Source organism: Tamandua tetradactyla, chromosome 13 (assembly GCF_023851605.1).
Source record: "Tamandua tetradactyla isolate mTamTet1 chromosome 13, mTamTet1.pri, whole genome shotgun sequence".
Lineage (NCBI taxonomy): Eukaryota > Metazoa > Chordata > Mammalia > Pilosa > Myrmecophagidae > Tamandua > Tamandua tetradactyla.
This window is the reverse complement of record NC_135339.1, coordinates 22,792,593-22,816,130: the sequence shown is the minus strand read 5'-3', so window position 1 is coordinate 22,816,130 and position 23,538 is coordinate 22,792,593. Positions and strand designations below refer to the sequence as shown.

Below are 23,538 nucleotides of genomic sequence, written 5' to 3'. Positions count from 1 at the left end.
CTCCACGTGTGCCCACATTTCTCTTCAATTAACCTTGCAACTTCCTAAGACTAGATGAAAACTACATCACCTCTTATATGCCTTTGTGTGTGTCTTAGATCTGAATTCAACACTGGGCCTCTGATAGGTATTCATTAAATACATTGTAAAGATTGATTGATTCCAGCTTCTTCCCCAGGTATAAACACTCAAAATAGCCCTCCAACTAATCCTAACCCCCTTTCCCCAACTTGGCTCCACCCATCTAGTTCACACCTGAGTGACAGCCCATCAACCCCAGCTCCTTGTTAGCAGGGTGTGTGCAGAGCTGGGGGTAAAAATATATAAAGCAGGCATGCAGAAAGAGTGAGGGACTGAAGAAGGAGTAGAAGGAAGTGAACGGGGCACGTATGGACACAAGATCCTGAGGGAAAGTCCAATTTTTACTTTTATCAGACTTTTAGAGGTTTTGGATAATTTCACGAATTAGACTAGAACTCTCCATGGTGTAAACTAGTTAGGCTTCAAGATAGTACGAACTCCTATCCAATGTCCCAGCCCCAGCACCCATCCCCTTTTGCCCCAAAGCATCTGCAGAACATGTCGAGGCCTGGCAGTCCCCCAGCTACCTCTCTTTTATCCTGGCTGAGCAGCTACTCTCACATGAGCTTCCTGCTGGTCCCTCCAGGCCACTGGTCCTATGGAAAACACTCCTTCACTAGTCAGGAATAGGCCAGGAAGTACCACGTTCCCTTGACTGTTTCTGAGGAGCTTATGACAAAAAAAAAGCTGAGGACACATTTACTCGGTATGTGAGCTGGATTCTGGAGGTATTTTAGGGATATGGAAAAAAACCAAAAGGGTAGTGTCTTCAGGTTCTAAGCCCTGGACCCTGAATCAGGCAAACTTTGCTTTTATTTGATAAAAAGCACTTACTACTTAAAAAAAAAAAAGAAAGAAACGGTGGACCAGATGACTTAAAACACCTAGAGAGTCAAGCCCTGGAGATGAGGTACATGTCTGGGAATCAGACTTAGGATTCAGCTCGAGTAAACGATAATTTGGATCACCTCCCCTGAATCTTTCAGGCCAGTGGAACCTGCTGTTCTAGGGCATAAGGGTTTCTGGTTTAAAGCAGAAGAGCAGGGATAGGAAGATTCCCAGGAAAAGGGGGAGCAAGAAGCCTAGAATTCCCTGTAGTGACTGCTGGGGGAGAGAGAAAGGCCAGTCTCTGGAAGGAGAGGCAGAGATACTTACCTTGACACCACCATCTGACTTCTTGTTCAATAGGCTTTTGGCAGCTGTGAAAACAAAGAGGAAAGTTAAGAATCCTGCATTGTCCCCTCTCCCCAATCTCAGATCTGGCAGCTGGATCCTAAAGAGACTGCTGTGTCCAATAGGGGGCCAGGGGTCTCCTGAGGCCCCTGGCTGAACTCCGCAAGCCACAATGTCTGTCCTGCCTCTGGGAGAGGTCTCTCCTAGCAGCCCCTCAGCGAGAAGGGCAGCTCGAGGGGCATCTGCCCCTCTCAGGGCAGCACCCCAGGATCTGGGCACTGAAGTTCTGCTGCCATGAAACAGGGACACACTGCATTTAGGAAGAGAAAAATTCACGTTCATTACTGGCACTGATGGGCCCTGGGAAGGACCCCTTCAACACAGCTGAGTGCCAGGGTGAAAGGGTGAAGACTCCATCCCCAGACGCCAAAGAGATCCTCAAGACGGTCACACTGGAAGGATGCAAGACATCTCCTGGGCGTTCTCAGGATACAAAGTGTCATAGTTCACAGAGGAGATCAGACATGAGGACAGACAGACAGAGACACAGAGACCTGGGCCACCTATAGGAGGTTTCACAGGGTGAGGCTGAAGCCTGGCCTGGGCAAATCCTCAGGTTTACTAGGTCCTATCTCACTGTCCTTTCCCCCAGAGTCCAGTCTCTGGATCCACTGAGCAGGAAGGACGGGGTAGAATGAGAAATCAACAGATTCCAGCCAGGAGAGGGTGAGGCTCAGGGCTGATGAGCTCTGGGTCAGAAGGGTGGTGACATTGGCTGGCCACAAAAGCCACAGAAAGGCAGCAGACAGTGGGTGGGAGAATCTGCAAGGTACAGGGACTGCCCTAGGTTTGTATCTTGGCTCCATCACTTGCTAGCTGTGTGACCTTGGGTGAGTTACTTAACTTCTCTGAGTCTCAATTTCCCTATCTATAAAATGAAGCTAAAACAGGACAGTGGTGGAGATCCAGTGGGATCCCACATGAAAAAGCACTCCGTGGGCCTGCCATATAGCAAGTGCTTGGTAAGTGCTAACTGATGCTAACACACTGCTCTGCACCTCCCCTTTGAGTGGCCACTCCTATCCCAAGTTCTCTCCAGCAGGAATAGGGGTCCCTCCATCACAAAAATTCTAACTCCAAAAATTGGCCTTTGGTCCCATCTTCAGCCACACTGGGATAACCTGAAACACATTATTTTGGTGTGTTCACTCGGTTGACCACCTCTCCTGCTAAGTGCTTTATATACATCAGCTGGTTCTCAATTCTGGCTGCCCAACAGAATCCCCTGGGGGAGTGTAAAAGAAAAAAAAAAAAAAAAAGGCTTATGTCTATCCCCAGCCCCAAGGGAAACTGATTTGATTTGTCTGGGATGGGGTCTGGGCATCAGGATTCTTCTTACAGGCTCTTAATTAATTGTCCTGTCCAGGCAGGGTGGAGAGCCTTTGACATACATGGTCTCGGGCATTGCCACGCTATTTATTATCTTCACTGGACAGATGAGGAAACTAAGGTTGGGAGAGCTGTCGTGACTTGCTCAGGGTAGGATCCAAACCCACGGACAGCTGACTCCAAAACGACCGCACTCTACAGCCCCTTGGACCTAGAGGACTGCAAACACTTTCACCATGTGGCTTTACTTCCCAGGGTCTCAGTGCTGCTGAAGTCTACTCTTAGCTCTGGGTGGCTCTGGGCCACACCCGGGGCTGTCTCTGGGGGGCTCTGCAGGCAGGGTGGGCTCTGGGGCTGTCTGGAGCCTGGAGGAAGGCTCTCCTGCTGCCCAGCTCCATGACCCCCAGGCTATTGCCGCTTGACAGTTGGCAAGCGCCCAGCATGCACGGCTGGTGAGGGGCTTCGTGACACCAATGCGCTTGCAGGTGCCCAGTTAGGAGGTTGGTCCAGCATGCCCATCTCAGCCCGCAAGCATGGGACTCGCCTCCCTGTGGGTGGGCCTGGCATGCTGGCCCTCCTGGGGGGTGGCGGGGAGCCAAGGCAGGAGGTCGGGGAGGACTCATGCCACGTACCTTGCCCGGCCAGGCCGGCGGCGCTCGCGGCAGGCGAGGCGGGGGCGGAGCTCTGCCTGCCAACTGAGGGGATACAATCTCTCAGTGCACAGAGCTGCAGCAAAGCCACGGGGGCCAGTCAGCAGCGAGCATGCCCCAGCATGAGGCGCGGGAACCCGCTGGCCACCCACGCACAGCAGGGTCCCTGGCGGCGTGGCCAAGCCAGCCGAGCTGGGGGAGCGGAGGCACCAGGGTGGCGGGTGCGGGTGAGGGGCAGGCCGACGAGGCAGGTGCAGCCAGCCCTGTAGCAGCCTGGGGGCCTGAGAAGACCAGGCTCCAAGGGGGACTAGGGAATACTACGGCTCCCCTGGGGGAAAGAGTTTGGGCTCAGGTAAGAGTCGGCAGGTAAAAGCCTCACTGGATGAGATGAAGGTGCCTTCTCTGAGGTAGCCGGGCCTTAGCTTAAGGCTGTGAGGGCATGGAAGCCTCTCTTTCAGACCTTAGCTCCTTAAATGGGGATGTCATCAGAGAACCCGGAGCAGAGGGCTGCCCTTTCCTCTCACCAGATGAATAACCGGCACTCAGGGGCCACTTATGCAGCTAAGATCACTGATGGGCCTTGGAGACTGACCCCACAGCCCCCCAGCTCCTTAGAGACACAGGCTCCTTTCCCTCAAGGGAGATAGTTGGGAGAGGAAGCCTGTATTTCAGTGTTCTGAGGGTGAAGACTGTCTAAGAAACGAGCTCCCAGAAAGAAAGCAAAGGCCGCTGAGGCAAATATACTCTAGAAGTCCTGATTCCACCATAGCCAAGCTGCTGAGAGTCCAAGTCTAAGCTGACACTTTCATTGGGGTCAACTCAGAAAACAGGTTAGCTCGTCCCTAAGAAAACACACAGGTGTGCTTCCTTCTTGCACCTGTCCACGCCTCTCTCTTGCTCTCTCTCTGCAGAAGCTTCCAGGATGGGCTCTGTCCTCATCTGCCCCAGAGTCAGAACCCATTTATTTTTTGTCTCCTCCATCCCAGGGCAGGGCGAGCTCCAAGGCCAGACGAGCTCTGGGCAACAAGGACAGCAGCCTCCTCAGGGATGAGTTGAAGTGCTTTGTCCTATAGAGAGCCTGATTTTCCTGAAACCAGGACACCAATTTCCTGAAACCAGGGGGGCGGGGGTGTTGCTGAAGTGGAGGCCCAGGATGGGACACGTGCTATTGATTTCCTAGCAGCTAAAAGAGAGGCAGCAGCTTGTCTTCACATTTCTTCAACTGGGAGGGGAGAGAGGACAGGCTCAGCTCAGAAATGCCCTTGAGCACCCTCTAGAAAGGCTCCTGAGCCAAGGAGAAGCTGCTAGTAAGGCGAGGACAAGCAGCAGGAAGAGGGGCCAGGGCCCTGTGTCTGCTGGAGGCAACCAGCCAGCCCCCTGCTTTCCATCAGTGAGAGGGGAATGCAGAACCACAATCTCTCCTCATGGGTACCTGCCACATGAGAAAATGTCCCAAACTAGAGCCCCCATGGAGGAGTCTGAGGAGAGGAGTTGCCTGGGCTCGCCCTCTGGGCCTAGCACCTCTGAAGCCTGGTGGCTTTGGGGCTAGAGCTCATGGAGTCTGTGGTGTTGCCAGAGCCAGGGCTCTTGGGTCACCCGGAACCAGTGCAGACGAGCCCGTCAGGTCTCAAGCTCAGGGGAATAGCCTCTATTCATGATGGTGCAGAAGGAAAGCAAGGAAGTAAGTCTCATTAAGAGAATGGGAGCAAGGGGGTCCCAAACCAAAACAGTGGGGGTGTGGGGAGGGCTGGGGTGGGGTGGAGAAGACCAGGGGAAACAGCGAGCCAGCGAAGGACCTCTCTGTTGTCAGCCCCGTTCTGACATTCAGCTTTCCCTCGCAGAAAAGCCACAGTGCTTCCCAACTGGGGGCAAACAATGATGGGGGTGGGGTGAGGAGGCGAGAGTGGGGGGCGGCGGAGTGTCTTGCATCTTACAAAGAACTGTCACATGTGATTTACAAAGTACTCGTCCCAATTCTCCCAATTCCTCATGCAAATTCGAGCAAGTTCCTTCCCCTCCCTCCTGCTGGTCCCTATTTCTTCACATTTACCATCAGTATCAGAATATTGTGAGTACAAGTCACTGTGAAAGGTTTAATTAAACATCCAGAATAATTTCTATTAGTCATCTTGGATACAATGAAGTATAGATCATCCCCATTATCCACATTGTTGGTGGAGAATGAGAAGATTCATTCCATGCCATCCCTTTTTTGTCCTCCCCCAGTATATCTGCCAATATAAAGATACACTGAAATCTTTAAGATGCTGAGAGTCTTCAGAGCATGAAATAAGAACTCACAGGGACAAGGTAGATGAGAGGCTGGGCAGGCTCCTCTTTGGGAGGTTCTAGGGAACAGCATTCAGAAATCTGAACCCAAGCACAGTCCCTCAGAACCTCAGGTTGCAGGACCCAGCAGGAGCAGCCCCTCAAAATAGGATGTATCCCCCTTTCGGACCCACTCACCTCAACAGAATTTAAATGCACGGCTGGGGAAACATACCTGAAAAGTTTCTGGAGACGAGCATGGTCGTGAGGATGGCACCCTGGGGAAAGAGGAGGGGTCTGTGAATTCAGTGGATTCTAGAAAGTGCAGCCTGGGGTTCACACAGAAGGCAGCCCCTGCCTAGAGCCTGAAGACATGAGGTCTTTGGGGCCCCCCACGTGTAGAACTTCCAGAGCTCAGCCCAGACAGAAAAGGGGCCGCCTTCCACAGTAGGGGAGAGGGACAGCCTCACAAGGTGTGATTCGGGACACTGGAGGCCAGAAAGCCACACTCACCTTCAGTTTTCTCCGGGCATTGAACTTGCGCAAACACTCCACTGTCTCCTGACGGTGCATCATGGACGCCACGGTGGATCGTTGCTGGAAACCAAACACACAGGCCCGTGAGCCCCCAGCCAGCCCCTCTGCCCCTCCCAGACTCCCGAGCCCTGCCATCGGGCCTAGGACAGGGCCGTGCATTCAACCACTTGAGCTTCTGGGAAGATAAAAAATGAGGTCATAGATGTGAAAATGCTTCTAGAATAAAAGCATTACCCCAAACTCAAGGTAATGTAAGGACGATGGTCTGAACGCGAAAACACCACTGATAATTGACGCTAGATGACGGCGCCCAAGAGAGCACTTTACCCTGCCTGGGGAAACAGAAGCTATGGAACTGGTGAGAGTACCCTGTGCGCTGTGATTTCCGTTCACTTTGTTCAGCGACTGTTCCCTGAGCACCCACTGCCTTCCTGGGTCTGAGCAGTGAGTCTCTTATTCCCGACAGAGAACCACCCATTCCTTGGGTGGGAAGGGAACCAAGAGCTCCTTTCCACACAGCACCGGGTCCTGAACGAAGCTGCGCGCTGAGAAGCTACGGATCGTTACCTTTAAACATCCATTCTCTGAGATGGAAATTTTTCTTCGATGTACTGATGGCTAACTTCCTTGCCTCCTTAAACAGAAAATCCACTGGACACGATTTATACTTCCTTGATGACTCAGGGTCAACAATAAAAGCACCAGTTCTCACGCATTGTCATAACACAGCGATGTCCTCAGGGACTACTGATATACAGGACTGTGGAAGATGGGGCCCACAGAAACATCCCCTCCCCCCAAACATGACACTTCTTCATTTCTCGAGCCTCTGTTTTAAGTTGCTTACCCCCTCCCTTCGCTATCAGCTATCCTGCCAGCCTGCTTAGAAAAATAAATCAGACATGTAGGCTGGTACTCGCAACCCCACCGGGCCACCCAGCAATCCTTTCCCTCACCTTTGGTCCACTCTCTTCCTTGGTTCCCAAAGCAACGCTCCTAAAGCTTCACTACCTACCCCAAGTCTCTTATTTCACCTCCCACCGCATCAACGCAAACTTCTGCACACAGAGAAATGAGAGGCGTCAAGCCAGAACTCCTTCAATATCAGCCCCCCGAACTTCAAACTGATCTTCGCCCATTTCATCCTAATCCTCAATGCCAAGGAGCATTCCCCGTGTCCAACACTGACCTCTCCACATGGCCCTGGAGCCCTTCTCTGTTTTTGTTATTCAAACCCTTGCTTCCTCAATCAGCTAACATCTTCAACTGTTTCCCCTGGACTGGATCCTTCTCTGCAGTCTGTAGGTAGCATTCAAGCCCCTTTTCTCTGAAAAGTAATAAACCTCTCCTAGCCGGTCCTCCTCCTCTAAGAGGCACTGCTTTTCATTCTCCCTTCACCATCTAGCTTCCTGAAGATGGAGTCTCTGCGCCCCTTCTCACCCTGTCCCTGCTTCACCCCACTGAGAACAGGCTTCTACCTCTGTCACCAGCACGATGAAACCAACGGCGGCTGGTTGGTCAGAGGCAATGGATTCTTTCCCATCTTTAGCATGGACTCTGCAGCACCTGAAGGATCCCTTACGAAAACCTCTCGGCTTCTGGGATGCTCCTAATTCTCCTCCTTCCACTGACCTTCTCATTCTCAGCCCCTCTTGCTGGCTCCCTGTCATTCAATGCTGGTGTTCAACGTCAGCTCGTCTCTCACTGAAGCAACAGAATCTCATGGTAAAAATTCAATCATGACAAGTTCTATTTATTTCTATAGCTTCACCACCACCACCACCTATACAGAAATCACAACAATTTGTATTTCCAATTTTTAACTTCTTTTCTAATCTCTAGAACTGTATTTCTAACTGCCCACTAGATGCCTCCAGCTGGAAATTCCCCAGATACCACACTTAACATGTACAGAACTAAAATCATCGCCTTTTCTCACTTGAGCTCCTCTTCCCGGGTCTCCTCTGTCAGGAAAGGGTATGGCCATCTGCTCAGAGAGCCAAACCAAAACCAGCAGCTCCCATAGTCTCTCTCTCTCTCTCACTTTTGATTTCATCTCCCAAATATCTCTCAAATTCCTCTACTCCTTACCACAGCGTCCACTGTCCACTCATCACCCTCGGCTGAAGACCTCTCGTCTTGCTTAGACAATTACAACAGCTGGGTTCCCTGCCTCCAGCCTCTTTCTTCTTCAATTTCATTTTCCACACAGCTTCCAGACTGATCTTTCTTAAAAGCAAATTGCATTTCTCTCTTTAAAACCCTTAAATGGCTTTCAATCCTTTTATAATAAAATCCAAACTCCCTAGGCAGAAACTTGTATGTCATGGATCACAACATTCCTGTAGTCGTATCCTAATCTACACCAAACTACTCAATGTTTATTTTTATTTATTTATTTTTTTTGCATAGGCAGGCATCGGGAATCGAACCCAGGTCTCTGGCATGGCAGGTGAGAACTCTGCCTGCTGAGCCACTGTGGCCTGCCCTCAATGTTTCTTAAACATTCCACAATTTCTCATGGCCTCTCACCCTGGCAAATGCTAACCTCTGAACATTAATCACCCTGGAGAACTCTGACTCATCTTTTAACAACCAGGTCACCTCCTCCATGCAGCCCTCAGTAATCCTATTCCCGACCAGAGACAGTGGGAACTTCTGTGCTCTCATTAGATTCTTTCATGCACTCGTCATACTATAGAGTGGTTTGCTGGCAGGTAGACTATTTCCCCAGATAATCTTTGAGATCTTTGGGGGAAGGGACCGTGTCTCATTCATCTCCAGCACCCAGCACAGTGACCAGGACCAAAGGGGCATTCAATAAGCATGGGGAAAGACAAACAAATAAATGTATCACGGTTGTCAGGATGGCCTAACTGTAGCAGACCCTCTTCCTCTTACTTGAAAGTAGATATCTCAGCTTGGCAGAACTGTGTATAAAAATAGAGTTATGTCAACCTGCATTAACAGCTTAGGGGGCTCTGCTGAAATTCAGCACTGACTTTCATAACTGAACTTCATGATGCTCTTTTTCATCGCTCAGAGGTCCCTTTTGCTTATTTGTTGGCTCTTGGTCATATTCCCATTAGGGCTGCATGAGAGAGCATGATTTGGGTATGCACACTCAACCTGGGAGTTCACTTTGGTTTCTGCCAACTTCTTCCTTTCATCAACTACCTAGAGTGTTGGTAGGGTCAACCTAAGGCCTCATTCAACAATCTGACAACAGTGAGTGGGGAGAGATGGGCAGAGGCCCGTTAGTACCAAATGCTTCCCCAAATTCTGTTGGTGACACCTAGTGACCCTGGGCCCCACGCAGTCCTCCCTCTGCCAGGCCCTCCCTCAGAGCCTGGAGTGATTCTCTCCTTGCAAAAAAGGTGGGTTCTGAGAGCAACTGAGGGCTGCCACGCTGATCCCCTCAACCCCGGGTGAAGACACTTACGCAGACCCATGGATGCTTGAGGGCCTGGTCAGCTGTGATGCGCTTTGCTGGGTTTATGGTCAGCATCTGATTGATCAAGTTCTTGGCTTCAGGAGTCACCGTATCCCACTCTGGTGATGGGAACTAAGGAGCAGGAACAGGGGAGGGAGATATGAAATTTGCAAGCCTTATATCCTGAAAAGGGTGTCTTTGTCCCAACTCCTACAACTGGAATACTCTGCAGTACCTAAAGCTGCCCTGCAAAGAGTTGGAGAGGCCCTGGGAATATCTCAGAATCTGCATCAACTACCAGACTGGGAAAGAAGGACAGGATAATCGTGGCTGGAATACCAGAACATCAGAGCAGGAAGGGGCTTCCTATATCTTCTGGTTCAATCCCATCTCTCTACTCAGGAGGAACAACAGAGAGGAGATGGTCTTTGCACCGTGCTGCTTCTCCATTCCTTGTAGATATCAGATAAAAGGGCCTCAGCAGCCTCCTTATTTTTACAGTTGCCAAGAAAGGCTGTACAAAAAAGTTGCTTTCTAGGACAGAAGTGGCAAGAATTGAGCCCTGTGTGCCTCTCCTCGGGTTTTCAAAGCCCCCTGAGGCTCCCTGGATCACGCCAAGCACTGAACACACCCGCTTCCTTGGGCAGAGCCCAAGGGGCAAGAAATGCTGCTGTTCAGGCTCCCAGCAAACCCATCCTTACGTCATAGGCTCCAGCCTTGATCTGCTGATACAGCTTGTGCTGGTCCTCATCCCAGAAAGGAGGGTATCCCACCAGGAGGATGTAAAGGATGACCCCTAGGAGACAGAACACACAGGGCACGAGTGTCCATCATCTACTTCCCCAAGAAACCAAGAAAAGCCACACGGGGCTGAGAGCCACCCAGAAAATCAGAGTTCAAAGTACAAGCCAGCCAATAATTCTGTGCTTCACTCTCCCTGTCACTGAGTGACTTAGGGAGTTTAGACACAACTTATCCTTTAATATATGGGCAAATCCCTCCCCAAGAAGAACAGAAGATAATTAGGGAAGTACTTGGGGTATGGTCATCCCAGGGGAACCAGTGCAAACTCCAGGATGCCACAGACACCAGACACTCATATCACCGGAAGCTGAAAAGCTGACAGGATGGAACGGGCTTACCGCAGGCCCAGATATCCACGGGTTTTCCATAGGGATCTTTCCTCAAGACCTCCGGGGATAAGTAACCTGGGGTGCCAGCAAACCCTGTAGCAGGAGGGGAGAGCAAGAAACACACTGAACCAGCTTTCCCTCTCATCATTTTCCCCAAGTCTCCTCTCACTCCTACTGCTTTTGCTTCTTGAGCTGTCAGCACTCGGGCAGTGCAAGACGGCAGGATAGGCTCCTGTACTGCCCGGAATCTAAATCAGAAGGCAAATCCAGAGGCTGCCCAGAAGCTCCCAAAGCCTCCCCAGGGGTAAGAAGGACATAGAGCCAGGGAGCTGACGACAGCAAGACTCACTGCACTGAGGGCTGGAGGGTTAGGAGGGATCTCTGTGCACCCTCCCCACCCCCGTGCGGTCCCTGAGGATGCCAGCACCATTTAGGGTCTGATTGCTAGTTCTGAAAGAGGAAGGCTGATCAGGAAGGGGAGGAAGGGCGGGGGCTGCATTCCAGGAAGACATGGTCACCCGTACCAAACCAAGCCTGCTGCTCTCCCTGCACTTCGATGGCCAGGCCAAAGTCAGCCAGCTTGACGGCAGCACCCTTGCACTTACTCGCCAGCAGCAGGTTCTCAGGCTGCAGAGGGAACAGAGAGAACCTTGTGAGGCACCTACCCTGGGGCCTTGGAGGGAGCTGGTTTAGGCCCATGTAGTACCACCACGTGGCACCAGGGGGCGCCAAGACTCTGCAAGCAGAAGGTTAGGGAGGGGGCGGGGCGGCGGGTAGTACCTTCAGGTCCCGGTGGACAATGTCATGCTGATGGATGTGGTTGACGCTCTCCAAAATCTGATGTATACAGTGACTGAAAAAGCAGAAGGAAAATAAATGTCAGTGCAGGGTTAGACAACCTCACCCACAGTCACACGATGCAGACTAACGGTCGTAACTGCGGGGTACAGCCTTATAGAGAATCCCCGACCTCGAGCTCAAGGGGTCTCAGATATCATCTAACATGAGTCCATTTTACAGAGGGGGAGAGTAAAGTCCAGGCAGAGCTGGTGGTCTGCCCAGGATCACCTGCTGGTTAAGGGCAGGGCAGAGACCAGAATGGGCTTTCACCAGGCCTCCTTTTTTTAAAAATTATTTATTTTTTTATTGATGTATATTATATATTCATATACCGTGCAATTATCCAAAGTGCAATCAATGGTTCACAATCTCCATATAGCTGTGCATTTGTCACCACAATCAACCTTTTTTTTTCTTTTTGTGAAAAATAACATGCATACAGAAAAGCAAAAAAATTCAAAGCACATCACAATCATTAGCTGCAGAACAGATTTCAGAATTTGGTAAGGCTTACAATGCCACAACTTTAGGTTTTTACTTCTAGCGGCTCTAAGATACTGGAGACTAGAAGAAATATCGGTACGATGATTCAGCATTCACACTCATTTGTTAAACCCTACCTTCTCTGTATAACTCCACCATCATCTTTTATCTTTCTCCCACCCTTTAGGGGTATTTGGGCTATGTCCATTCTAATTTTTTCATGTTGGAAGGGGCTATCGATAATATGGGATAGGAAGATGGAACCAGTTGATGTTTTGGAGAGGCTGGGCCCTCTGCATTTCGGGACTAATCTATCTGGTCTGGGGACCCATCAGGAGGTTCTAGGTTTTGGAAAGTTACCATAGTACATGGAAATTTTGTAGATCTTATATATCCCCCTCGGTGTTCTTTAGCACTGGCAGGAATGGCTTAGGTTGGAGTTTGGCAAGCTATGATAGGCAGCAATGTCTAACTGAAGTTTACATAAGAGTGACCTCCAGAGTAGCCTCTCGACTCTATTTGGACTCTCTCAGCCACGGATACCTTATTTGTTACACTTCTTTTCCCCCTTTTGGTCAGAATGGCATTGTTGATCCCACGGTGCCAGGGCCAGCCTCATCCCTGAGAGTCATCTCCCACGACTAGGCCTCCTTTTGCTGTTAGCTTCTAAGAGATTGAGGGTCACCACAGACTCCTAAGAAAGATGAGACCATCCAACGTCTTTCTTCTTTCACACTTCCCCTATAGTAACTTGCAGCTTGTGGCGATAACTTAGGAAGGAGAGTTCAGCCAAGGCACCTATGCTGCTCCGGGGTTGGGGGCACACCTACATTCATTTAAACGTTCACTGAGTGCCTACAGGGCTTGGCGCCTGGCATCACACAGGATGGAAAGATGAGTGAGACTCGGTGCCTGCCCAAACCTTACCATCTACATCTACAAACATCTTTAAGGAACAACTTGATTAAGAGGGTTCCAAACAGGGCACTTAAGGAGTATTTCTCACAATGTTTTTGTATAGAAATAGACAAACCGGGAGTCTGATTCCTGAATCAAGCCGTCCACCTTCCAAACCAGCCTACTACGCCTGCAGGGGTGGAGGGAGCGTGTTTTTGTTCCTCAAGGGACATTTGGAAATGTCTGGAGACATCTGTGGCTGTCACCACTGTGTGGGGAGGTGGGAGGGCTGCTACAGGTATCTAGTGGGCGGAAGCTGGGGATGCTTCTAACTGTCCTATAATGCCCAGGATAACCCCTTATGAGAAAGAATTATCTTGCTCCAAATGCCAATAGCGCTGAGATTGAGAAACCGTGGCCTAGAGGACGGAGCTGCTGTCATCAGGCTCCCAGGTGGACAGAGCAGGCTGGAAGGGGTCGGGTGTGCTGGGCTGGGTGGTCTGGACTTATTCTTTCTTTCTCTGAAATCTGAGCCAAGGGGTCTCACTGGGCCCCCCGGAGGCTGAGGCTGCGGCCTCTCCAGAGGACACAGCCAAAGAGTGGTCCAAAGAGACTTTCAGACTGGGCCGAAGAGGCGAGTCTCTACAGAAATGTATAATTAGAACAGAGCCGGGCTAGCAGGGAGAGCCTTCTGGCCAAAAATGGCAAAAGTGCGAAGTGTCCCAGCAGAGCCAGGCCAAGCCCACTGGTACAGTCACCCCCCCCCAGCCCCCCCCCCCCCAGGCTCCCTGAGCTATCACCGCCTCCTCCCACCCCCTCCCACCCCCGAGCTGGTCCTCCCCAGCTGGCACTGGAATTCTTCTCCCCACTTGAGAATTTTTCCTGAGGCTGAAGCATCTGAAGTTGATCAGCAAACATTGGCCTCTCAGGGTTGAGAAATTCGTGAGGAAGCCGCACTCCCCCACTCTCCAGAGGCAGCCAGAGCTGCCACATAAGCCAGATAAGCTCCAGGCAAAACCAGGCTGTAAGGACACCGCCCTCGGAGGGGACGGGGGACGGGGGACGGGGGGAGGAGCCGAGGCGGGGAGGGAGGGCTGGGGGGGGGACCTGCTATGGCGCACGAAGGAGCCGCCAAGGCCTCCCAGGGAGGGCTGGGGGCCGAGGGGCAAGGCCGGAGGGTGGGTCTTCCTTAGCAGGACCCTACAGTGAGGCTGGCCATGGAGGTCGAGACACAGGTCTCGTGGGGAGACTCCCAGGACGGAGCACTAATCCAGACATCACCCTCCTTTGGGACAGAAACCACGCTTTCTCCATCTCTGGCCTGCCCCCAGCACCTCAGCTCAGTGACTTGTACACAGCAGCATTTGTCAAAGACAAATCTACAGTAGTGTGGAGAAAAGGAATTTCTGGGGTGACAGGGTAAAGGAAGCATCTAAGAGCTTTGTGAAAAAAAAAAATTGATCTAGGCATCTTGAATCGTAGCTTCTAATATTGCCCAGAGAATGCAGCACGGGAGCAGCGCTACAGACTCTTTCACCAGACAGAAGCTCTTCTATTCCAGCAGGAGCGGTGTGTGGGCCCCTAAGGTGGCCGAGACTCATTTCAGTCCTGAAACAGGGGCCTCCCCAAACCCGGAGCAGGCCCTTGCCTCACCTGGCATCGGCCTCGCTGTAGTACTCTCTGGCCACGATGTCTTCAAACAGCTCCCCACCGGTGACACTGCAACCAACAGAGGAGGAGGGTCAGTGGAGGCAAGGGTCAGAGGGCCGACCCCAGCGTCCCAGCAGGTGGCAGTCGGTCACACGGCAGGACAGCTACAGCAAAACCCCCACTCCACACACATTTCGTCTGAGAGCCCAGGACACACCCAGGCCTTCAATTACTTGAGGACTCTCCTTAGGAAATCACGGCCTCCCTTTCCTTCTGGACGTTTCTGTCTCTACAACCGATGGATAAGCTATTACTCAGGCAAAGATGAAGGTCTGAGGCTCTAAGATAAAGAAACAAACGACCTACCCAGAAAGTCACAGCTGCTGGTGGAGGCCAATGTGAAAACTAAGACATAGCTGCCGGAGAAGGGCAGACCAACTCCCACAGGTGGATAATGAGACCAAGGACACAGAGACCCAACCCTGAAAATACTGGAACAGTTTCCAGGAGGTGAAGAGCCACTTGTAAGATATTAAACCACAACCCAAGCGGAGGAGAGACCAACCGGAGCCCAGTTTACAGTTAGGAAAAGCTAACTTCGATTTTCCCAGAATTCGTTAAGTTCATGCAAAGAGCTGCATTCTCTGTCTCTACCAAGGACAACACACCAAGAAACAAGAACAAAAGCTTTTCTGCAGGGGCTATGCTGCTGATCAGAAATGCCCGAGAGATGCCCATCGTGGGATTCTGAGCCCTGGGGAGACGCTGAGTGAGCTCTGAGATCCCCGCAGGGACTTCGGGCCAGCAATCTACCTGCCCCATTACCAGGGGAAGTTCAAAATGAAAATCTCTCCCTCCGGCAGAGGCTGTGCCTAGACCCCTGCCACCGCCTCCACATTGACCCGGCTGGAGGGAAAGGCCCCCCGCACCCTCAGAGAGCAGCACTTACAGGTCAAACACGAGGTAGTGAAACCCTTCTTCAGATATACTGTCATGGAGACGCACTGCAAGAGAGGAGACGGAACAGAGATTAACAGAGAGAAAACTTGGAAACCCTATTCCTCTCCTCCTGGCGGCCCACCCTTGTCCATCCTGTTGGCTTCCCAGGGCTTCCTCCTGAAGGCGCGGCTGTGAGAAGGGGCAGCATGCCCCCACCCTCCACCCCACCCCAAGGCTTCACGGCCAGGGGACAGAGGCACACGGCCAGGCCCGCCCGGTGCTCTGTCACTCGCATCAGACTGCCTCAGGCAGAGGCAAGAGGGAGAAGCTTCATGCCTAAGGAGTAAGATAAGAAGGAGAAAAGAAGGACCCTTCCACAGGGGCTAGGCCTGGGATGAGGACAGCATGAAGCAGACGATGGCAAGGCTGGCCACGGGGCATGGAGCAGGACAAGACGGAAAAGCCCAGGGACTCTGTCAGGGTAGTAAGCGGAAAAGGAGAATTACTGGGAGGGAAAGAAAGCAGGTGGCACATGGAGGATGAGAGCGAGATGCTAGAGGGTGCAAGCAGGAGGCCATGACACACAGTCAGGCAGTCGGAACAGCCACGGTTTATTAAGTGCTTACTATGTGCCAGGCCTTGTGAGAGTCTCTACTCCCTTCACTGATTCCACAAGCATTTGCTAAGTGCCTACAGGGTACCTGACCTCTGCTAGGTGGTGGGATTCAGGAGGGACAGACACAGTCCTTGCCCTCAAGGAGTTTATTATTCCTGGCAACCTCCCTGAGATGAGCATTATTCCCATTTTATTGATGAAGACACTGGAGGCTCAGAGACATGAAGTATCTTGCCAAAGACCAAAATGCTTCTCAGCGGTGGGTGAAGATGCCAAGCCGGCTCTCTCTGACCACAGCTTCCTATAGGAAACTTAGGGTAGCTCCATGGGCCCAGGCGACATGAGCAACGATGCCCAGAAGGCTTCTCAGGCATGTGGTTATTACAGTGGCATCACATACTGGCCCAGGAGGGCACCACCTGGGGGAGACGGGTCACTCGCCACCATCAAGGAAAGGCTGGACAGCAGAATCCCTTCTCGCTCCCTGCCTCCAAAGCTCTCAAGCAAGAAACCAACCTCATGTCCTCTGAGATCTCCTCGTCAAGCCTTTGCCCACAAAGCCACCTCTGGGTTCAATGCCAACGCCTGAGCACCATTCTACTGCAAACACCACTCGAGGTTTGGCTGACTGTCCCTGCTGATTCTCTCACCCCCCTCCCCTGCACCGTTTCGATGGAGAACCTCTGTTTGACTTTTGCTCCACATCCTGGGCAGTTGAGGAGCACCTGGCAGGCAGAGCGCTTAAGGAATGGCCCCAACACCAAGCCAACTAAGCCAACCAAACCAACCAACAGAAGTTCCTGGATACAAAGAAGTCACCAGGTCTCTTCGTTAGCAGGCCCAGACTGCCAACCAAGACCAAGGACAGCTCCCAGTGCCATCGTTAGAGAGTGTCTTGAGGTCCGAGGGCCTCCCTACTTCACTCCCCACCAAAGCAAAATCGGAACTGACACCAAACACAGGCTCCATCTAACCTGCGGCACTTCCCCATCACCATGACCCTGCCTTGTTCTCCTTGCTTCACAGATGAGGGCTTGGAGGCCTGTTGGGTGGGACCTGGGTCCGAACGGTTGTGTACACATCATATTGTCTACCTCATTTAAGCTCATCCCCAAATTTCACCCCAATCTCAGTACTTCTATGATTTACCAACAGGGCCAAAGACAAGGGGCCCTTCTCCTAAAATCCCTTCTCTTCAAGGTGTTCTCCCACATACTTGGGCAAAAAGTTCACGCTTTCCTAGGCCAGCAGATGACAGAGGAGGGCTTCTGGGTCAGACAGAAGGAGCTACAGCAAGACCCTGGCTTCCCTACCAGCCAAACTAACCCAGCATGCTCAGTAAAGCTCCCCAAAGCCCTACTGCCCTCCCTCTTCTGCTGTGCCTCTCTGGTCTAACTCGGTGCCTCATGCCGAGCTCAGCTGCAGTTGCTGCTTCTTTGCTTCCAAAAGGACTTTCCATTTAATTAAAAATTTGCTATTAAAAAGCATTAAAGTGTGTAATACAAATAATCCCCTGGAAATCAGCTGTCCCAGAAGCTCAAGCCCAGCCTCACCAGGGAGGTGACTAATAGCAGCAGGATAGGGAGCTAAGGGGTCAGCAGGCACGGCCCTGATGACCTCTCCCAGGGATGTCTGCCACCAGCCCTGCCTCTCCTGGACATCCTCCTCATGGCACACCCCTCAACCTCTGACCCCAGCACAGCAGGTGTGAGAGCAGGACAAAGAGCGCCTGCACCCACGCCTATGCCCAGACTCGGAGCCACTGGCTAAAAGCAATACCCTCGTTTGCCCTTCTCCAGGTAGGCCACGCACAGAGCCCAGGCAGGAGGGACCCCATGGAGCTAGGGGTCGGGAGGAAGGGGCAGCAAAGGGCAGACTCATCCTTCCAGGCCCCCAGCGAGAAGAAGGCATCTGCCAGGAAGAGGTACAGGTGGGGAGGGGCCGAAGTAGGGCCCTTATCTGAATGAGACTGCCATCATAATTTTTATTTGCATTTGTAAGGAAAATTAAGAAGCAACTGGGAACAGGAGGAAAGAGACCTGACAGCTCCATCCTAAACTCCGACCAACCAAGCAGATCCTTGATCAAAATGATAATAACCGACACTGATCTGAGTTGTTTCTAGGTGCCTGGTGTTGCATCATTTTATTTAATCCTCACATTGACGCTAGGGGGTAGACACCGTGATCACCCCTGTCTGACAGAGAGGAAACAGGAGCTCAAAAGGAAACCTGCCCAAGGCCACACTGAGCGACAGAACCGGGTCTGGAAGCCAAGACAAGCTGACGCCAAAACCTTCGATATCACAGCATCACGAGGGAGTTTTGCTCTCGCTAGCCTCTCGGACCAAGGAGCTCCCATCTGGGCCCGACTGGACCACGCTGATTCTGTCAACCACGCTCACGAGGCACCTGCTCTGACGTCCGCAGGGCTGCACATGCCACAGACCGGGCTGCAGACGGAGGCTCGTCCGTCCCCCAGGGCGACAATCAGCCAACAGAGAACAGGGCTCAAACGAGCACGCGATCCTGCGAGCACTCAACTGACCACGGACGTGGAAGAGCTTTGGCTGCACAGAAAGAGAAGCTGTGACCTCTAGCCCATTCCATGCTAAGGAGAGCACGATAAATTCCAGGAACAGGAGGAGCTGGGAATATGTGCATAAGGGATTTACTGAGTTTCAGCACTAAACTTACTGTTCTTTAAAAACCGTGGAAGGAAGGACAGGCCGAAATACCTGGATACCTGTATCTGATTTTCATACCTTCAGGGATGGACAAAGCCAATTCTTTAAAATCACCCAACAGTATCCCACATTTAAACCAACAAATCTTTGTCAATAAAGCACTGAAAAAAAAAGCATTAAAAAGACCAGCAAGGAGGTGGGAAGGAGGTCCCCACAGGGCTGGCTGTGGGCTGGTAGGGGACTGAGCCCTACCTGGGCAGGACTTCAGAGCCAATGGGCAGGACTTGCTACCTCAGGCTGGGATTTAGGAGCTGCGGTCATGCTCTGATGCTTCCTTCTTTTTCTCTGCAACTATTTTAACTGCATTTACTGCTAACTTAATGGGCCGTGGCCCCAGGGCAAGTGGAAGCCCTGCCTGAAAAACTTGTGAACTCAGCTACGGCAGGGGGTCTAGGAGAGACCACTTCTGAGACCCTGATTCTCCATTTTCATCACCTCCAGGTTTTAGAGTTCCCATGCTGGCTGAACCCTCTCAAGACTCCATGAAGGGGACAAAGATGACAAAATGGAGGTGCAGACGGGTTAAATATCTTACCGGCGGCCACAGGTACTAATTTAGCAAATCCCAGGTTTAAGCTGGGTGGATGTAACACCAAAGTCCACACCACAAACCCTTGCTTCTCCAGGTGTGGTCTGCCTGGAGTCCCACCCCAGACTGGCTGAATCTGAACTTGAACTTGATCTCTAGGTGATTCACTGGCACGTCAAAGTTTGAGAAGTGCTGCTCCAAACCACAATGCTGGACTGTGATTGAAACTGCTGGGGCAGCTCAGCATGAAGGAAGACAGAGTCCATTCATTAGAGGAATTCAGAGCAGGGAGTGAGCACATCACAGGGCAAGCACACTCCGTTCAGACTTCAGACTGTCACACTACCGCCGTCTTCTGCTCTCAACACCCCACCTCTGGCCCCTCTCCCAGGGCTGGTTTGAGTTCAGCAGTATGCCCCTTAACAGGTTTTCAACTCCTGGTCCAGGATATCCGTTTGTGAGGAAACTGGGGATGCGTGGCCCCTTGCACCTAACTCCCCTGCTGAATTCCAGCACCTCCGAGTGGGACAGCAACCGGAGGCCGGTGATGTGCTCTCTGCTCTCAGTTTCCCCAGCCCTGCACCATTCCATGGCTGGTTCATTTGAACCCACTCAGGATGGAGTTAAAGAACCCAGTGCCAAAAGGGCCATGGCTCTGCAGGGTGGAGCAGCAGAGAGAGGAGAGGAATAGGGAACAAGGGGTACAAAACTGCCTCCTCCTCTACCACGAGCTAGGTCAGGATCCATGGCAACCCCTGCTTCCTGGCCCCACTGTTCTGCCACATTTCCAGGAGCCCCGGTTCCCAGCAGAACCAGGGTGCCTGGCCAGCAGCTCTCCCAAGACACAGCCCTCTCCTTGCCCTTGACCCCAGGAGAGGGTCCCAGACATACAGCTCTGAGGATGTGGGCAGTCATGAAGTGGGGGCAAAGGCCATTCTACGCAATCAGACTCCGGCCGATCCTGGGTTTCCAGGCTTTCTTAACTGAGCAAACTGCTGGAACATATGGTTCCTCTGTCGGTGTGTCTACCCCGAACGTGGGACAGTGGTAAACAGAAAGAGCTACTACACCAAATAAAGTATAAGAGGTCAAAAAGTACACAGAATTTCTAAGAATACATAAAAAGAAGGCTGTTTTACAGCTAGAATTCCATTTTTATCCTTCCAATTCATTTCTCGAAATGTCTTCACTATACCCTGACCCTTCCATGGCCTGCTGCACCTGTGCTGCAGGTGACACCAGCAAGGCTCTTCCCCTGCTTTACCAACCCCCGCTTGGCATAAGAACAGCCACCAGTGCCAGGCTAGTATCCTCAAGAAGCACAAGGGAAAGCACTCACTGCCCTCAGTCCTGAGGGCTGAGACCCAAGCCAGGACTGTCAACACAGATCGCCTCTGTGCCTGCAGGTGGCTGTAATCACCCACGGACTTCCCTTTCTGCTCCTGAACTTCAAAGTCAAAGGTCACAAACCCACAACACCTGCAGGGACCAAGCCATGCAAACGTGAGATGACAGGGAGCGTCATGGTCAGGGGCCGGCGGGCTCAGGGGACAGCTCCAGCTGAGTCTTGCCACACACGGATGCAGGCTCAGCAAGGCCAATCCTTGTGATGCAAAAGGCCGAGAAACAGAATTTTTTTTTTTAACATGTGAAATCTCATTTTTAAATACTGGCAAATAATAAAAATATTTTTGGACCGCGGACCCGGCCAAACAAAACATGCCTGAATTTGTGAACGCTGCTCTAGGTCTTCTTCTCCATTGTTCCTTTCCAACCCAAACGGCAGCATGTTAGTCTCCACCAGGCTGTTTTTCAGGTGAGGGTCTAACCTCAGAGACCACCGAAGAGCTCCAGCAGTTCCAAGGCCAAGAACCATCGGCTGCAAAGTGCTGACCCCGTGGAGCGCACACTACCAGGCAGAGCCGAGCACCAGCTAAGCCAATCTGCTTGGAGTGTAATCCAAGCTGCTGATTTTGATCTATAAAGCCCTGCATGGTTTGAGTTCTGGTTACCTCAGGGCTGGTCCTCTCCCTTCGGCTGGAGTAAGACCTCAGTGCTTCCACGTAAGAGCTCATATTGAGCGTTTTTAGCCTGAGATCTAGGAAGCCAGAGGCTGGGTAATTTCGGAAGAAGCATTAAGCTTCGGCAAGTTGCCCCACAGCCTTTACTGCCTCCGGGCCACCATGGGAGCCCCCGGGGATTTAGGCCGTGCCTAAGGGGCCCAGAGCACGTGTCCTGTCGTCCTTTGTGATGACTCAGGGCTTTCAGGGAAAACCTAGGAGATGCTCCTTACTTTGCCTCAAGTCAAGACTGGGGTTTCTGTTCAGACACAGCAGCCAGCCCAGTTTCTGTCCCTTCTGCAAGGAGCACTAAATCAGAGCCAACTATTTTGCCAAAGACTGTTTCAGCTGAACAATGTAAAATTGAGCTGGAGTGGGTTGTGGCAGGCAAACCTCCTCAGGCTTTATAACAACAAACAATGAGCTCTTGTCCCCCCAGATAGGGTGGGAGCAGGGAGGAATCCTCTTCATTTTTCTCCTTCCCCATCTGAGTGGCTCCCACCATCCCCTCTCCAGGGAAGCCAGGCGGGTGGGCAGCTTGCTTTCCGGCTCTGGGGAAGACAAACGGGGGTGCTATGGAAACCCCCAGAGTGTGTACGACACTGCAACGGGAACAAACGGGAACAAAACTCTCTCCAGTCCAGAAACAAAATCCTGACCCTTTCATGATAGCCGTGGATGGTTCCTGGTGAGGGAAGCTGGCAGGCTACTTGGTCCAGAGCCTCACACCCGGAGGACACTGGAACTCAGCCCAAAGCGGGGAGGGGAGGAAGAGGAAGGAGAGGCGGCAGAAACCTACTCTGATACCTCACATCCCCGTCCTCTGAGGGTATCGCAGGGTTGAAATCCTCAGGCCTCTGAACTAGAATGTTCCAGAATTCTGGGCCAGACACAGCTGCTATCCTGCTTGGGCAAAAAGTGACACCGAGAGGACCCCGCGGACAGAGAGGGTCAGTGAACAGACGTGGTGGTCTCTGTTCTCCTACCTTGGACCCAGAAACGCTCTGTGCAGGGGCACTTACCAATGTTTGGGTGTTTCAAAAGTCGGCATATTCGGGCCTCACGTTCTAGTTTCTGGTGATCTGAAAGGAGAAGAGAGAAAACAAAAGCCATCAACAACCCATTCTATATGCGTGATCGCCTGGAATTTCGTCCCTTCCACTCTTAGGCTCTGATCTTTTGACATCTTAGTTTCAAATAATTTCAAACTTACAGGACCATTGCACAAATAATACCAAACCCACACAGAGAACTCCAAAATATCCCTCCTCGCAGATACCCAGATCCACCAACTTTATTTTGCCACATTTGCTATGTCATCCTATAGCCATCCGTCTGTCAATCTATTTCCCAAACACGTGAGAGTAGATTGTATACATCACGCTCTGTGAATACTTAGTGCTGTCACGCACATTTCCTAAAAACAAGGTTATTCCCTTACATAACCACCTTAAGTGCAGCTATCAAGTTCAAGACATTTACCATTCATATGAAGCTTCACTGACTACGCACTTATTATGTTTTGTCAAATTAACGCAGCCTGTCACAGTGATCCTGAGACATGTATTATGATCACCTTTTGCAGATAGGGAAACGATTTAGAGAGGTGAAATAAACCTCAAGCCAGCAAGTGGCAGAGCTGATGTCTTTTTCCACGAGAGCAGGGATTTCTTTGGGCCAGGGGTTCCAGAATCTCTTTCTTGTTAGAAATACTAATAAAGCCTACTTTCATCGAGCACCTACTACGTTGTCAGATGCTGTGCTGAGAACTTTGTGTATATTTTCTTATTTACTCCTCATAGCAACCCTGAAGCAATGATGGACAAGATGATAATAATGATGATAAACAAATAATAATAGCTAATTTTTTTCTGGGTGCTTACTTCTGCACCAGGCAGAAACACCTTTTAATTTATCCTCATAACAACCCTAGGAGGTAGGGTACTATCATTACACCCACTTTAGAGAAAAAGAAACCCTATTTCTCCCCAAGATTTTGTTGGTCACTCACTGCTGTACAGTTTTTGTTGTGAAATATAACACATTTACAAAAAAGGAATAAACTTCAAAGTACATCTTAACTAGTTATAGAGCAAATTTCAAAATATGGCATG

At 51.3% G+C, this 23,538-nt stretch overlaps 1 protein-coding gene across 17 annotated transcripts in view; it reads right to left on the bottom strand.

Moving 5' to 3' along the window:
• The window catches only part of CAMK2G (calcium/calmodulin dependent protein kinase II gamma), a 55,559-nt gene that overhangs the window by 19,359 nt on the left and 12,662 nt on the right, over nt 1–23,538 (bottom strand). For 10 of the 17 annotated variants that reach the window (XM_077124887.1, XM_077124872.1, XM_077124878.1 and 7 more), the window contains exons 3-14: nt 22,447–22,506; nt 15,484–15,538; nt 14,538–14,603; nt 11,445–11,517; nt 11,189–11,291; nt 10,674–10,757; nt 10,233–10,327; nt 9,541–9,663; nt 6,075–6,158; nt 5,797–5,839; nt 3,276–3,338; nt 1,237–1,280 (exon numbers count right to left, since the gene is read on the bottom strand). In XM_077124887.1, coding sequence (XP_076981002.1) covers nt 1,237–1,280; nt 3,276–3,338; nt 5,797–5,839; nt 6,075–6,158; nt 9,541–9,663; nt 10,233–10,327; nt 10,674–10,757; nt 11,189–11,291; nt 11,445–11,517; nt 14,538–14,603; nt 15,484–15,538; nt 22,447–22,506 — 893 coding nt within the window. The remainder of the gene's footprint in view (nt 1–1,236; nt 1,281–3,275; nt 3,339–5,796; nt 5,840–6,074; nt 6,159–9,540; nt 9,664–10,232; nt 10,328–10,673; nt 10,758–11,188; nt 11,292–11,444; nt 11,518–14,537; nt 14,604–15,483; nt 15,539–22,446; nt 22,507–23,538) is intronic. The other 7 variants (XM_077124888.1, XM_077124875.1, XM_077124884.1 and 4 more) reach the window with 1 other exon arrangement.